We start from the raw sequence: 16243 nt of genomic DNA on the forward strand, positions 1-16243 counted from the left end.
TTTTATTTTAAACAAACAGTACACATACGTATAGTAATACGTGTATTGTTGTAGTCGTTATTTTTGCAAAGTGGTTATATTAAACCCATGATAATTATACTTTGTAATTTCTTATATAGCAATTTACCCTGGCTGTCCTGTTAGTGTGAGCAACCTATCAAACGTACTTGGTTAAAACAAAGGTAGAACTGTGACTTTTTTTAACAACAATAACCTAGTCACACCAATAGCGACCGTTCGTTTTTACATAATATTGTGAATCGATAGCTTTTAAACAAGCTTAAAATGTATCTGTTCGTGGACTGTGAGAAAACGCGCTAAGAAAAACATACATCTACTTCAATACACAGCTACAGACATTTTTTTTTTTCAGAAAGAAGGTTCAACAGCAGTTTTATTTCATCCTTCGACTGGAGACAAACCACAAAGTTTCGTATTATATATCTAATCAATTTCCAATACTAAAAAATCCTCAAATCAAACCAATCCCCCCCACATCTCAGCTGTCTAAACTCACCTCTCGCTCTTCCACGGGCCCGCTTCCAATTTTCGAATCTCAATGCTTCGCTATGATTGGTAAATTTTCGTTGATTACGTCATATCCAAAACAAACCTGCGGAAGTGGTCTAAAGGCTGGGTACGTTTCATACTAACGCCGCGAACGCATCACCTTGCGTTCAAATCGTAGACGCTGCGGACGAGTTCATAGATTTCAACTTCTCATGCGTCAGAAAACACCGCCCCATCCCTCTCCTACTTCGTAATTTCATCTTTTTAGACAAACACACTGTGGAGATAGTGTTGTACTCGAATATAAATTCATTAAAGAAACCTTTAAATGTAGGAACTTAAAAAGCCACGATTCGTAAATAGTTTAACTTAAAAAAAAAAAAAAAAAAGTTATTATCTTCAGTTAAAATAATTTAATAAATTAAAGGAAACCACTGAAAATTGAAAGATGTGTTGTATTGTCATAAGTAATGTCATTTAAAAATTGCGCTACAGTGAATATAGTGAGTTAAACCAGCAAGAAAGTTACGAAAATACCTTGACCGATTTCATGCTTCCTTTCTTTCTTTCTTTCTTTCTTTATATATATATATATATATATATATATATATATATATATATATATATATATATATATATATATATATATACACACACCTGGAAATGTTGCATTGTTGTGAATTAGCTCAATATATAGTGTTACTTATGTTTCTGCTCCATATTCACTCCCTTATTAAATTTGACTGATCCACTTAACTTTACCGCTAGATGGCACTGTATTGATATGCTGTGTTTCGGCATCCGATGTAGTGGTATATTCCCACTGGCAGCAAAGGCTAGACCCCAATTATGAAAACATATCAGTTGGAGGCAGGTCAAGGTAGTTAAGCTTAAACGATGCACATTCCAGCTTTAGCATTCTGAGTATGAACACCAAACATGTTAAGGTATAATTTTATGAAAAAAAAGCAGTCCATGAATTGAAGATTAATTGCATACCATTTATTTTGAAAACTTGAAAAAAAACAACATTTATTGCATTATTGGCATAGCCGAGTTCTAGAACTTCCGTTTCTTGTTTTCACTCTTGTCGTGTTTTCTGATAATGTCCATGAGATTGTCCTTTGTTACAGTGCTACCTTCGCCATGCTTTTTCCTCTGCTTTTCCTTTCTCATCTGCTCGTGAAGGTACAGGGAATTGAGGAGCTGTGGCGGGAGGAGGGAGCCTGTTGGTTTCACTCTGTTCACCACCTCCAGGAAAAGCCTCTTGTTGTTATTGTTGATAAATGTGATGGCGGTGCCTCTGTGACCCAATCTTCCTGCTCTGCCAACCTGAAAATCAGAATAAAAACGTCAATACAACACGGCAGTGTATCTACAGGCCTAAGGGTTGGTAAAGGAGTTGCCTTGAATTGCAGTCAGTTCTTTTTTATGTTAAACAAAACAAAACAAATAGTCGTCACAAATGGGATGACTCAGCAAGCATATTACTGAAGTACATTAAACAACAAGAAAAAATATATACTGTAATTAACAGGTCTTTGTTAATTAGAAGTGAGTTTAAAGGGTACACAAGGACCTTTTTATTTTATTGTGTTCCCATGTGTTGCTACAACTGTTTACATAAGGCGTGTGTGTAGTGTCTCAATTTTGTTTAGTTTTTTTTCTTTTTTTTTTACATTTTGACCGCTTTTTTAAACATTTAAATTCCATGACCTGCCTCAAGATGGCTTCCCATGTACCCACATGGGCCTCACAGAACTACATTTGCCATCATCCTCCTGCTCACATATGTAACTGAGATGGATTTACTAGTGGGCAGGAGAATGACGGGAAATGTAGTTCTCAGAAGTCCATGCAGGTACATGGGAAGCCATCTTGAGGCAGGAAATGCAATTTAAAAGCTTAAAAAGTGGTCAAAATGTAATAATAATAACAATAATTAATAATACACACACTTTGTGTAAACAGTTGTAGCAACACATGGGAACATGTAATACAATAAAATAAAAAGGTCCTTATGTACCCTTTAATCTATGTCAAAAAGTGAATGTATTTTCTGGTAACTGGGCCTAAGTATATTATGTATATTATGTTAGGAAACGTTTTACATGCCTGATGAACGTACTCATCCATGCCGGAAGGCATGTCGAAATTTACAACCAGTTTAACATTGACAAGATCCAGTCCTCTACCAAGCACTCCTGTGCTGACCACCACTTCATACTCTCCCTGAAGCAAACCCTGTAAAATGTATTTTAAAAGAACTACATTCAATGAGTTAGAGAAAACTCATTTTACTTAAACAAATTATCTCTGACATAAAGAGTGACCATGCAGAGAGAAGCAAAACAAAGTGCACATGGATATAGCATAACAAATATAAAATACATGAATACACACCTATTCTTACAAACCCATTTTTTTAATAAATAAAAATAACAATAAAGCCCACCTGTAATATACGGTTCCTTTCTATCTGTGATTTATCTGAATGAATGGACACAGTCTTTAGATCCATTACTTTATGGATTGCATCACAGAGCAGGTCCGCTCCAAGTTTGCAGTCCACAAACACCAGCACTGGGGGGTGGTACAGTTTGCTGTCCTTCAATGTTCAAACAATAACCACATAGATTAACAGAAAAATACACCTTATCAGGCTTTGTATAACAAGTTGTTTAAATACATGCAAGGTGCAACAATAACCTGCATCTACATGTTTGCATAACAATAAAAGCTGCATTTTATTTAAAGTTAGCGTGTATCTTTTTGTTTTGGGTTTCTTGGAGCAAACTCATTTCCTATGCTGCTCTGAGTCACAAGGTATATCAGTAGCACTTCCAGCTCTTGGCTCAGCTCCCAATGAGTTTCACTGAACCACCCATTTCCTTCTTAAGAGCTGGGTTGCTATATTGGGATTAGTTGTTGATTTTGGTCTTTCTTGGCTTCTATTTTCTTTCTGGCAAGTAGGATTTTCCACCATCTAAACAGTATTCATTGTAAACCTACATAATCAGCTTTGTTTAAAAAAAATAATACATCATTTGTATGCGTTCTTCCTGAGAGAAAAGAACGCATACAAAATGACAGCTGAGTGGGATAAGATAAATGAGCTCTCACATTTAAAATTTCAAATAATTTCTTCTTCTTTGATGGCTCTTCCACCCACAAGACAATCTGCCTGACGTTGGAACAGGGCTGGTTCTTCTCTCCTATGGTTATCTGGACTGGGTTCCGCAGGAGCTGGTTGGCAAGCTTCTCAATGCCAGCCGGGATTGTGGCAGACGCTAACAGGGTTTGACATTCCTCTGGAACTTGTTCTAAGATATCCAGCACTTGTTGCTGGAAACCCATTTTTAACATGGTATCAGCCTAAAGAGAGAAAGATAAACAGGTGCTAAGGTAATGCTTTTCACTGAGCTTTCAAAATCGACATTTTAAATCTATCGCGAACCTACCTCATCAACTACTACAATCTTATTCCATGTAGCTGGACCTACCTCATCAACTACTACAATCTTTATTCCACATAGTTGGACTGCTTGTTGTTTCAGAATCTCTAAGAGTCGACCAGGCGTGGCTATAATGATCTAAACAAGACAATAAAAACACAAATTGTAAGAAAGACTTAATAATGGCATTTTAGCTATATAAATAAATTTCTTTTTTCATATAACCATAGAAATGTAGACAAGAATAAGATAAAATGGCTGTTACATTCCATGTACCACTCCTTATTTAAATTACACATTATATATATATATATATATATATATATATATATATATATATATATATATATATATATATATATTATATATATACACACACACACACACACACAGATAAAGAGAGAAAGAAATAGCCATTTAACCATGTACAAAAGCTCAATGCAAAGATCTAATTACAGGTTTTAGTTCAGCAGCGTACTTTGGGCGATTGCCATGTGGTGGGTTAAGAGGAAACTACCCTTGGGACACAAATTTTCTTACGCTGAACAATCAAAAGGCACTTGAAACTCCATTTGCCCACAAATAATGCAATGCTCAACATAATGTAAAGCCATGCATTTGGAAGTCTTATTTGTCGATGGTGAGAACTTCACCTTAATGCTCTGCTTGAGACGATGAAGCTGTGGAGGCAGGGGCATCCCCCCAACCAGGAGGGCTGTTCTCATGTTAGACAGCCCCATCACCATCTCTTTAGCTTGCCTCTCAATCTGTATGGCTAACTCTCGGGTTGGTGTAAGAATGAGAGAAGCAGGTCCATAGTCAGTGTTTGCTTGTCTCTGTAAAGAAATGTTTGATAATAAATCATCAACTGAGGATTGTGACAATCAATTTCAATTCACTGTTAGGGCTGTTTTAAATGAAACATTTTTTTAAAACTACATCCATAGTAGCTCAGTACTACAACATGTACCTATAGTGATAAACACTTAAGGACAGTCAGGCCTAGTGCTTACAGATGAGGACTAGGCACAAGACTACTGTGTTAAACTGTGTGAGGTCACTGTGATATTGTTTACTACTAAATCTTTATTCTATGCAACAGCCTTCCTATATACTTCTAGTGGAAAGAAAACATCTGATTGTTGTCCTTTGGTTAAAAGTTATTAAAGACATTCAACATTGCACAGTGTACTTATGTATTGCAATATAAACCACATGTTAAAAATGATTGGGCGGGGGAGGGGGGGTGGTGAACGGAGTAGGACAACACATGTGGAATATGAATATAAAGCCTAGAGTCTTAAAAAAAAAGAAGTTTTTTGAACATTCTGTATGGCTTACCAGAATACTGCTAAACTACACATCGTAGTTTTACAAGCTAAATTTAGAACAGCCGTAGTGCTATATAGATGCAGAGCTTCATTGGAGCTGCCTTCAGAGATTTTTTAACTGGCTGTAGTTTGATTTGTTACTTTAATTACACAGAAATAAAGTATTGATTATTGTGGAGGGAAAGCAGTGAAAAGTGATATAAAATGTCAAGACTTCCAAACGTTTACCTTAATCCAGACTAAATGACACATTAGCTTTGAGGCAACTTCTCCTAACCTAATTCCAACAAATAATTAGTTACAGAAAGTCTTCCTTTACTTCAACAAATAACACACACACACACACTTTTAGATATTTATACACACACACACACACACACACAATGGTAGTACATGCACACCAGTACAAAATACAACAATTCCCTTTAATTTTACTATGACTTCTCCTAAAATAAAATCACGGTAAAAATGTTATCAAGGTATAGTACAACTTTTAAGAGGCTTTTTTTTGTCTGAAGACAACTAAAGCTATAAGAATCCTCACAATGCATGTTATAACTATAAACAAGTCCCATGTGTCAAAGAAGCTGGCACGCTATAAAGCCTCGCTTGTGAAAGCTACATAAAAGTCCTCTCTCTGGTGGAGCACGCTCAGCTATCCTTGTAATTACTTTGGGAGCTCTGGAGTTAATCAGCCACCACGCCTCTTCCTGTCTGCAACTGAACTCTGATTTACCTCCTCTAGAGCTCGCACTAGAACTGGAAGCAGGAAGGCCGCTGTTTTTCCTGAGCCTGTGTCAGCACTGGCTATCACATCTCTTCCCGCCAACCCGACAGGAATCATTTGCATCTGGATGGGGGTTGGCACTTCATAGCCTCCTCTCTTTAGATTGCCATTTAAATGATCCGGGAAGCCACAGTGTTCAAATTCTATAACGGGTCTGGTGATATCTTGGCCCTGCACTACAATTCCTAGTTCTTGCTTTAGCCTTTCAACTTGCTCTTCCGTCAAACTTGATATAAAAGGATCCTCTCTGTAGGTAAAATTAAACTTGTCATCCTTCACAGGCGCGCTTAAAGAAACGTTTTCCACTTTCTCGTCCGTTGCCTCTAGTTTTACACCAACCCGATTCAGATGTTCAGCTTTACATTCTAAACTGCAAACATCGTTATCAGTTGCATCACAGACATACTCTCCATATCGACCACATAAAACACAAACTGGCTCCCCAGGCTCTGGCCACCTCTGGCTTTTCTTGAAACACTTTACTGGCTCTTCCTCATAAGAACCATCTGTTTCAGTATCTTGTGCGTTTGCCTCTGAGCTTTCCTGGTCACGTTCCTGGCAGGTGTTCTTAGGATTCTTCTGCTCTGGCTCTTCCTGCTCCTCTGAACTATCCACTGTAGAGGTGCAGTCCTCCTGAGCAGGTATCACTGTCTGACTCTGCTGGCAAGTTTGGAGATCCTCTGCATCTTCAGCAGATGCTTTACATTTTTTGAGAACGTGATGTGTGCTTTCTGAAGGGCGTTTTACCTTAAGAGACCTTGGAACAAACATTTGTATCCTGAAATAAAAAATTAATGAATTAATGAATCAGATCTATAAATTTAAACGTGATGTTAAACTGTACATTAAACTAATCTAAACAATGACACACTGGTCAATTGTCCTGCTCCTTTCAAGTGCAATTTATTCCAAATTAAGAAGAATGTATTTATTTATTTATTTATTTTAACATTGCATTAAAGCAGCTTGAGGTTTTTTCTATAGGGCCATTGTTATCGTTTAAACTACCGAGTGTTGCGTAAAGGCCAAATCAAACAGAATATTAGATGTTTTAACAGCTAGATTCAACCGCTAAGTGATGGAATTGATAAAGGTAAGACAGGGGCTCTGTAAGCAAATACATTAAACCACAGGAGCAAAAACTGGACTGCTGTACAACTAACTGCAGACATTTACTGCACAGCCTGGTAGAACACACAGCTCAGATTTGCCATATCCTACCGCTTCTCAGAATGTGTATCCATAACTCCTCCGATGCGGTAATGAGGTACAATAACCCCAATGGATATTTAATTACTTAACATATTTTTACAGTACAGATCTATCGTACTAAGTTTTGGCAAGGAAAACATCAAACATACGATGAACAAATACTCATGGAACTTAAAATAAATTATTTATACATCAAATAACCGCCAGAGTCCCGTACAGATAACATTAAACACGGCAAATACCTTCAGCGGATATACTTTTTGTTTTAACTGTAAGTGAACTCTTTCTACAAGTAAAATACAACAATATATGCACATACTTACTATTAAGTCCACAGCATTGCTGGTGTCATTAATTTTAAACACGAAATGCAGACCTCCTTGTTTTCTGTCCAACGTTGTCGCAACTCTCTGATGTCGGGCTGCACAGCACTCTGGGAGATGTAGTTTTTTCCATTACAGTTGACCTGCATGACACATGCTATGTGCAAGCTGCAGACTCCGTTATGTAACCCGTATCATATAAATAATGAAATAACTGAAATCATAACCTGATTTAATGGGCAACTTTCAATTTATTCCAGTCCTTAATTAGGAGATATACCCTTTAAAGTGATCACAAAAAACTTGAGAGACCTATGTATCATGTATTTGCTTGGGTAATTCAGCAATGCATTATGTGACAGGAGACCGCTAAATTGTGTCACCCCCCAATAAATTGTATCCTACAAGTTATCATCCCCCAATAAATTGTAAAGAGTGAACAGTATATTGTTGACATAAGAGACTAAAACACATAAATACAATACAATCTATCCGCTATAAACAACACACGATTATTTGGTAGTTTAGGGTACTGCGTTGTCATTCCTAAAGTTTTGACACTTCAATATCATTAGATCTGTACTGAGCAGAAAAGGACTGGCGTCGGTTAATGGGCGGATTACGCAGGCGCAAAGGACGAGTTCCATAATACACAGACAGTGCGGCAGGAAAACCGCAGCAACGCCAGGGATTTGTGTAAGGAAAGGGGGAAAATAACATGGAATTAAAATAAACATACACACCCACAAATGGAAAAAGCACGGTTTTAAAATGGAAACTGGGTAACCTGGACATGCGTCTTTCCCCCCAAAAAACAAAAAAACAAAACACAGGGCATAACCATAGAATGGATGAAAAATGCAACGAGATCTGCGGCTGCTTGGTTTTGCCTGCTGAATCGAACACGCGAGAACATATGGAATACTAATTGGAAAAACACAATCACCGAGCGCTGCTGTTCAGAAAAAGATCAACTGTGTCTGTACAGAAAACGTTTTTTTTGGAAAAAATAAGCAAACAAAAGTCAAATTAGGTGCATTGAATTCCATTGAAGGGATGTTATCAGGTCCCATTGCTTGACAAGCAGATTTCACGAGACGGGCATTTCAATCTGAGGTGTTAGAATGGGCGACGCCGCAGATAGCAAGGAGATTAAAAAGACTTTCATCGTTCCAGCCATAAAATCATTTGATCATTACGATTTTTCCAGGGCTAAAATCTCTTGTAGCCTGGCATGGCTTGTTGCCAAAGCCTTTGGGACAGGTAGGTGGCGTCTTTCGTGTTATCATAGTCTACCGTGTTGGAAAATGCATGCAGTTGCACGCAGTGATTTAGTTTAGGTATGTTTACCAAGACTTGCTATCCTTGCAGTTCATTTGTGGCAAAGCTTTGCAATTGAAAATGTAGAACGGCATTGTCTACAATCATCAACTGTCATATTTATTTTAATTTTTTTTATTTTTTTTAATGAACCTTACACATTAGCTTTGATAGGCATTAATGATGATGTTTCCACATGTAAGTACATTTTATACATTAATAATTTTAACATTATTGATTTAGTTAACGCACAATGTTGACATATCTGCCTATAGATGCTTGTTATATTGAAAAATGGTACCAGTCTAGTGAGTGCTGATATTATATAACAGTATTTCAGTTGTTGTGCTGGATTAATTAGAGTCTGTAATATATATATATATATATATATATATATATTATATACTATATATAGAATATATGATATATATATATATATCGGCAATGCCATAAACGCGTTTTTGTATTTTCTGCATAATGCCAAGTAGACTTTTAGGCTATAGGCCCAGCATAAGAGCACAGCACTACTGTACAAAATAACCAACCAGGTTTTCCTGTTTGTTGGCATACCAATGGCTGTTCAAAAGCAGCCCTTCAGGATGATGCTGCCTGAGGTTGATTTAGCAAGAAGTAACTACTGGTTTACACAAAACTTTGAATTTTTGGCTTGATTTACAGCTATACTGTACTGAAATGGAAAACACCAGTCTGTCTGTACTGCAATTATATATCTTGCAACAGTTTGACTTTAACCCTTTGCATACTTGTTGTAGTGCAGCTTGCAGTCACCCAGTCCAGTCTGATTGTATTCAGTACAGCCTAAAAATGCAAATGTTAGATTCTCAAGGAATGTAAACAATGTTAGATTCTCAAGGAATGTAAACAAGGGGAAACGATCCAGCTCTGAAATCTAATGGGGGCCATATTTGAGTTGCATAAAAATAGTCTGGTGGCACCAATAAAGACTGAGGTCATCCGCAGTTTACAAATTGAATTCAGGTTGTTTTTTGGTGCTGTTACTGTATCACTATTAAGGGTTTAAACTCTAAAATTTATCTAAAATCTAGAATTTTTCCTAAACGTTTAACCGCTGTCAAAAATCTGCAGGTCAAATCACGGTGTTAGCCTTGGTGTTCACGCTTTTTCATGCGCAGAAATGCTGTACCCGTACAGTTATGCACAAATACATGTTTCAGTAAAAGTGACAGGGCTTCTAATGAGTTACAAACATTACCAATATGTTCAAGTTTAAACTTATTTTGTCCTTAAATCTAAACATTTAATAAATTAAACAGAAGCTACGATAGCAACCCTGTGAAATACAATTGCAATACTGAGATGGAAAATATTAAAGGGAGTCATTTTACCCCATGGTGAAATAAGTTCACAGTTTCCCTTCTTGAGTGCAGTTAGTTTCTATTCAAAAGGGTAAGGAAAGCAACTGGGCACGTACCCAGTACAGTCATTACTTCCAGATGAGCCTACTGCCCTTAACAACAGAAGACTATTTAGACTTTGCTACTTTTAGGTGCCATTCATGTTCCATAACCTGTAGTGCAGGCTTTCAACAACATGTGGCAGATGCTGCTTTTTGTGTGGGGATCACATCAGAAGTAATTTAACAATGTGCTTTATATACAAAGTAGAAGAGAGACATTATCACAGTATGGGAGTGAGGCACCATTATAGTTTAATGAGTCACATGTCCTTCATGCCTATGTTCTTTGATTTTTAAGTGACTGGATCAACAGTCAGTTCTGTATATTTACCCAGATGTTAGTTTGTTTTTAGAGCCTCCTGTTTTATGAATCCTCTTTTTTAGGACTACAAAAACAAAGCACTCCAATTTTAAAGCCTTTTAAGTAGAGCTGTATGAAATCAAGCATATAAGTAACAAGTTAATGTGAAATGTACACGTTTCCAAATTCTTATGTACGGGTCTGTTGTTTCTCAAAGAAAGAATCTAATTGAGTTATAATAAAAAATAAAAATTCATAGTCCACAACATTTCTCTGTAGTGTTGGACCTCAAACTGATATACATTAATTTGCATTGCATACTGGAGAGCTTCTTGTGTTCTATGTTACAGCATTGAATGTGGACCATTTTAAAAAGCCTCAGTATTAGTCCCAGAGATGGGTAGAGAAGCAGATGTTTCAGCTGCCTGCAGATTGATAAAGCGCTGGTGTCATGGGATGCAGGACAGATATAGAATCCCCAGTTTGCTTAGATGAACTGCCCTATTTGGATCATGTAAAACAACATACCAGGTAAACGGGTAGACTTGACACTATGTTGTAAGCATGCCTACGTGCTGTAAACATGTGTGTTTGAGCATGAGGTAGTAGCCATATATGTTATTTTAACTAGAGCAGCAGTTGTTTAGTCTTTACACTATGGAGAGCTGTTCAATAACATCTGTGACATAACAGAAATACCAAGACTGACCGCATTTGTCCCAATTATAAATAGGCCCTCCTGCTATAGCACAATAGATCCTGTGGATATTCAAAGCACACAGATTATACGCTGCTTGCTTGTTGAAGTCAGTTATCCCTGCACTAGACTTTCTAGAAAAAAAGGTGTCATGGTCCGTTTACCAAGCTCAGGAAATGTTTTTCGTGATGTGTTTTTTAGATTAGTTATTTATTTTACAAAGAGGTTTAAATGCAGTTTTTGCGTTTTCAGAGACACACATCATCCATAACAATGAGACATTCAATAGTACTGAATTTAGAAACATTAAATGCAAAGCTAAAATTCAGGAACAAACAGTTCAACTAGAAGTCTTTTTCAGTGTCCTTTTTAAAGGCATAGTCAAAACGTTTGTCACTGAATTGTAGTATTTATGTATTTTTTGTATTTTTAAATTCCGCTCTATTTTTAAGGTTAAATTACATTCTGAAGGTACATCAAACCTTATTAGTAGAACAAAAACCTGATTTGGCTTTTCAAACCCTGTGGAGATGTATCAATTTAACACATATTTTTGGATGCATTTCAGTGGAAATGGAACATATAAGTTGCTATTTTGTTGCTTCAAAGGCATGTCAATTTATATAATTAACTCCAATCTTCTCAAAGTCATATTTCTCTCTCCTTCTCTCTCTCTCTCTCTCTCTCTCTCTCTCTGTGTCTCTGTCTGAGAGTGTCTCTGTCTCTCTCTCTGTGTCCCTGTCTGTCTGTCCATGTCTCTCTCTCTCTCTCTCTCTCTCTCTCTCTCTCTCTCTCTCTCTCTCTCTCTCTCTCTCTCTCTCTCTCTCTCTCTCTCTCTCATGTTGTTGTTACATTTCTCTTTGCATTTATAATGTACTGTAGCTCATTTTCCTCTGGAATCTACATATCGACTTCCTGTCTACTCTGCACAGAGAAAACATGGGAAGGAATTTCCTATTGACCTTAAACAAAGTATATACTGATCCTACACGCTCGGGTCGATTGTACCTTAATGAGCTAAACCCTAAAATTTTTTTTTTAAATTATTTTTATTTTATTGTAGCGATTTTAGTAAGTCAGTAGTAAGAAATGATTCATCCCATTCTTACTTCTCATGTTACTTCTAATTTTTTATATTTGTAGTCCTGTATGTTTTTTTTAATTTAAGTATGTAAAAGTATATTTCTGTTTTTGGTTTTATTAACCTAGAGGCTTCTCCTTGGACCTGACAGTAAGACCCCGTTCACACTATCGATTTGAGGCGGCCCTGGTCTGCCTTCTCTCATACGTGAACGCTCCAAAAAAGAAAAGGCAGCCCTGTGCCAGCCCAGATTTAGGCCACTGTTTCGAGGGCCTGCAATCCAGCCTTTACATCTGTATGAACACAAAACAGACTAGGGTCGGCCTTTTTGTATCACATTACCAATTTTTTGATAACACCGAAAAACACAGATTTTCTATGATGTCATGTATGATGTTGTTTTGCATTTGTAGAAGGCTTTTTTTTGTTTGTTTGATAATAACCGAATCAATACAAGTACCATATATAAACATTAACACAGGCAGCTTTGCTTTAAATTTGCATAAACATACCTGTCTGATAAAACTGCCACCGGTATTCAAGTTCAGTGTTCAATGAGGCTTCAGTTTACTTCAGTCAGTATCTAGAGCTGTTAAAAAATGCAGAAAACAAAAACAATCATCCCTAATCGGATCAACAAGTTGATGGTAATGTGCTGTTCTGTACTTCATGCAGCCGTGCTATAGATTACACTCGCAGGCAGACGATTGTCTAATAGTAAATGCTAATGTTGGAAAACATGGATTGAGAATTGATTAGGGGTTTGCTACGCATGTGGACTAGCAGAGCTATACTGGTGTTCTTTTCTGAAAAGAGACTAATATTGCAGATAGCAGACTGTTTGGTTCAAATTGCATGTACTGCTAACCACTGATAGAGACGATGCGTCTACAAACTGCCCAACAATGACTGCAAGCTAATGAGATAACAATGCTGTGGACTAGAAGGGAACAGGCTCTAGACTTCAGAGAGATCAAAAGAGATAATCCCACTGGCATCAATGGGGGTCGCAAGGAGATAACAAAAGGCAGATGTATGGACCTTTTGTCTCCAGGAGTGTGAAGAATGCACTGAGTTCAGAGGTTGTCACACTAGACCACACACACAGACACACACACATTAACACTCACACAATAAATTAAATTACCTTGACCATTGGTTAATGTCAGAGAAAGGGGAGGTGGACCATCTATACAGAAGGGTATTTAATGTCACGCAAGCATTGTAATTTTGAGTTCTGTATGTCCTGTACCTGGGACCAGACTCCCTGCATATTTCAATAAACCTGGCAATTGACTGAAGAAAAGGACTCTGTGCATTTTCTTGAATCTACTTACTCACCATCTATTTTTTAAGTACTTCACTAAACATAAATTGAATGAAACGAAATTTAAAACAGCAGCAAACTTGGCATTCTTTTCTGTGCTCAGTGCCACCACGTCTCAGACAATCTTGCTGGAGAATGCTGCAGCTCTATTTTACAATAGCCATCCGGGTGACGAAGAATCTGCGTTGAACTAACGTGAATATTTGTAATATTTGAAGTAAAAAAAATATAAATATATATTTGTTTTATTGATTAATTGCACTGGTAAGCTTGTAACTTGCTTAGAATTTGAAAGAATTGGATTTTCACTGTAATATTTCAATTCCAGTCAGTGCGATTTATTATTGTTAAAGCTAATGTTACTCTATAGCCATATGTTCGGTAATCTTCCAAGAGAAGGGGTAATGCTGACGTTCAGTCTTTGGGACTAGAGAGTAATAATGACAATAATAACAAGTAAATAGTAGAATAGTTGAACAATCGTGTTTGCAAGCAAAGACGGTATTTATACAATTTAAACAAATAGGTATATCTGAAAAGAAACGTGTCCTATAATTTATATGAATGTTTATTGTTAATGGAATGCATGTTAAATAATATTTTTGTTTTGTATACAATGATTCCAGGTGTAACAGGTTATTGTGCATCTTTACATTAAAATGCCGATCATTTAAAAGCTGCTTGCTTTTACACACACACACACACACACACAAAATACTGTTCTCATACACAAATTTTGTTGCTGCACCATGTGAGGATGAGACCCGCACTGTAATATTTCAGTGCCTGTTATTTTGATTACTATTGTACGCATCGTACACATGGGAGGGGTCATATGCAAAAAAGACGTATCCCCTCAACTCAATACCGCATGACCATCATGACAGTAAACATAGACACAATGAAGCGTTCTTACATTTATATACGGTAAGTTAGTGATCAGCAGGTGTGTCAGCTGCACGAAGAGCACAGAGTGGGGTTTTCACTACTGTGCAAAAAAAAAAAAAAATATATATATATATATATATATATATATATATATATATATATATATTTTTTTTTTTTTTTAATGTGTAAATATAGGAAGTCTTTCTTCCTATGCATCGGGACGTGGGACATTTGCTAGGAAATCGGGACTGTCCAGACCATATTGGGACTGTTGGCATACATGCTGTATATCCCGGTAGTTCTTCCATTCTGAGTGCAGGCTATCATTCTATAAAAAAAAAACATAAAGCAGTTTGCCACATTTTAGGCCTGCTTTTCAGTCACATATGTGAACGCACAAAGGCTTCTTAAAAACATAAATGTGAATAGGGTTGCAGATGTAAATATGGGGCGTCCCTGGGCTGGCCCAGTAGTGTGAACGGGGTCTAAGACTTCAAACCAGTTAAGTATAGGTAGTGTATAGAAAAACAATGAGTTTAAAGTGGCTGTCTGTCAGTGGTTGCTCAGTGGTTGTGTTGTTTTATGTTAATTTATGTGAAAAGTTTGATTCTGGCAGATATCTTGGATATTAACAGGCTATTTAGGCCCAGACAGAAACAAACTCACACATGTAGGTATGAAGTGATATAGTCCAATACTGTATTTATACGCTATCTATCACAAACACATATTTGATACCAGAATATGCTTAAAACCTCTAGTAATACAGTTTAAAACTATTGCCATGCTAGTAATGTAATCGATTAAACCCATAAGTAAGAGCATCAGTATTTGAAAAGAAATAGCAGGTAAGCTGTAGTCTCTGGTGTTTAAAATCTTTAAAATTAGATTTAATCTTTAGTCAGGAATGTATATATGTTTACCTTATTAGAACTAGTTGAACAATACCATTCAGTATGTTTTGGACAATGTAGAAAAAAAATGTGTATATATGTATGTATTATATATATATATATATATATATATATATATATATATATATATATATATATATATATTATATACTATATATTTTTAATAAAAGTTTACCCCCCAATGGGGGGAAAACAAAAAGCTCAAAATAATTTAAATTAAGTTTAAATTCAATGCTGTGTAAGACTGAAATTATTTAGGTTTCCAGCAGGTGCAGCACTTTAATCGGAGCTAATTACGATCAGCAGTGAAGTGCATTTGTCACAAGCACCGTGTTTGCACATGCTTACCCTACTTCAGTTGTTAAATACATACAAGAAATAAAAAATAAAAAAAACTGATTGTGATCCTACATTCAGACGGAATTTCTAGGGAACTCTACTGTCCCTGAATTATAATGCTCAAGGTTAAACATGTATTACACAACTATTATATATTTTTTTCCATATGAGTGTTCTTTGTGTTCTCTAATATGTTGTCAAGGTTATTATTAATAAAAGTGAAAAATAAATTGAACAGTATTGGTTTAATTCAGCTGCCATAGTAACAGCCTGAAAGCTCAGGGGATTGCAATGGTAATATTGGAGGCATTTACCATAGA

The 16243-nt window shown here is 36.5% G+C and overlaps 2 protein-coding genes across 11 annotated transcripts in view; one reads left to right on the top strand and one right to left on the bottom strand.

The window, feature by feature from the left end:
• Positions 1-1497: 1497 nt before the first annotated feature.
• LOC121330444 (probable ATP-dependent RNA helicase DDX59) lies at positions 1498-7709 on the bottom strand. 3 transcript variants are annotated; one of them, XM_041276960.1, is made up of 8 exons: positions 7619-7709; positions 6033-6861; positions 4619-4801; positions 4014-4103; positions 3634-3885; positions 2966-3118; positions 2626-2754; positions 1498-1842 (listed from the first exon to the last, which is right to left on the bottom strand). In XM_041276960.1, the coding sequence occupies exons 2-8, from the start codon at positions 6852-6854 to the stop codon at positions 1570-1572; spliced, it is 1902 nt and encodes a 633-aa protein (XP_041132894.1). In that variant the 5' UTR covers positions 6855-6861; positions 7619-7709; the 3' UTR covers positions 1498-1569. The 3 variants fall into 3 exon arrangements, with proteins under 3 accessions (XP_041132894.1, XP_041132892.1, XP_041132893.1); XM_041276958.1 differs by having other exon boundaries at positions 3972-4103; XM_041276959.1 differs by having other exon boundaries at positions 3972-4103; positions 7615-7709.
• Positions 7710-8264: 555 nt separating this feature from the next.
• The window catches only part of LOC121330898 (calmodulin-regulated spectrin-associated protein 2-like), a 50444-nt gene continuing 42465 nt past the window's right edge, over positions 8265-16243 (top strand). For all 8 annotated transcript variants that reach the window (XM_041277825.1, XM_041277829.1, XM_041277827.1 and 5 more), the window contains exon 1: positions 8265-8881. In XM_041277825.1, the coding sequence (XP_041133759.1) occupies positions 8743-8881 (139 nt within the window). In that variant the 5' untranslated portion in view covers positions 8265-8742. The remainder of the gene's footprint in view (positions 8882-16243) is intronic.

Source organism: Polyodon spathula, chromosome 18 (assembly GCF_017654505.1).
Source record: "Polyodon spathula isolate WHYD16114869_AA chromosome 18, ASM1765450v1, whole genome shotgun sequence".
Classification (NCBI taxonomy): Eukaryota; Metazoa; Chordata; class Actinopteri; order Acipenseriformes; family Polyodontidae; genus Polyodon; species Polyodon spathula.

What these genes read in the sequence shown, in the direction of transcription:
- LOC121330444 (XM_041276958.1), bottom strand. Translation starts at nt 6,854, where the DNA reads ATGTTTGTTCCAAGGTCTCTTAAGGTAAAACGCCCTTCAGAAAGCACA. An exon ending in TAGTGCGAGCTCTAGAGGAG is followed by an intron (nt 4,802 to 6,032) that starts GTAAATCAGAGT and finishes ATTTCTTTACAG; the next exon opens with AGACAAGCAAACACTGACTA. An exon ending in AAAGGAACCGTATATTACAG is followed by an intron (nt 2,755 to 2,965) that starts GTGGGCTTTATT and finishes TACATTTTACAG; the next exon opens with GGTTTGCTTCAGGGAGAGTA.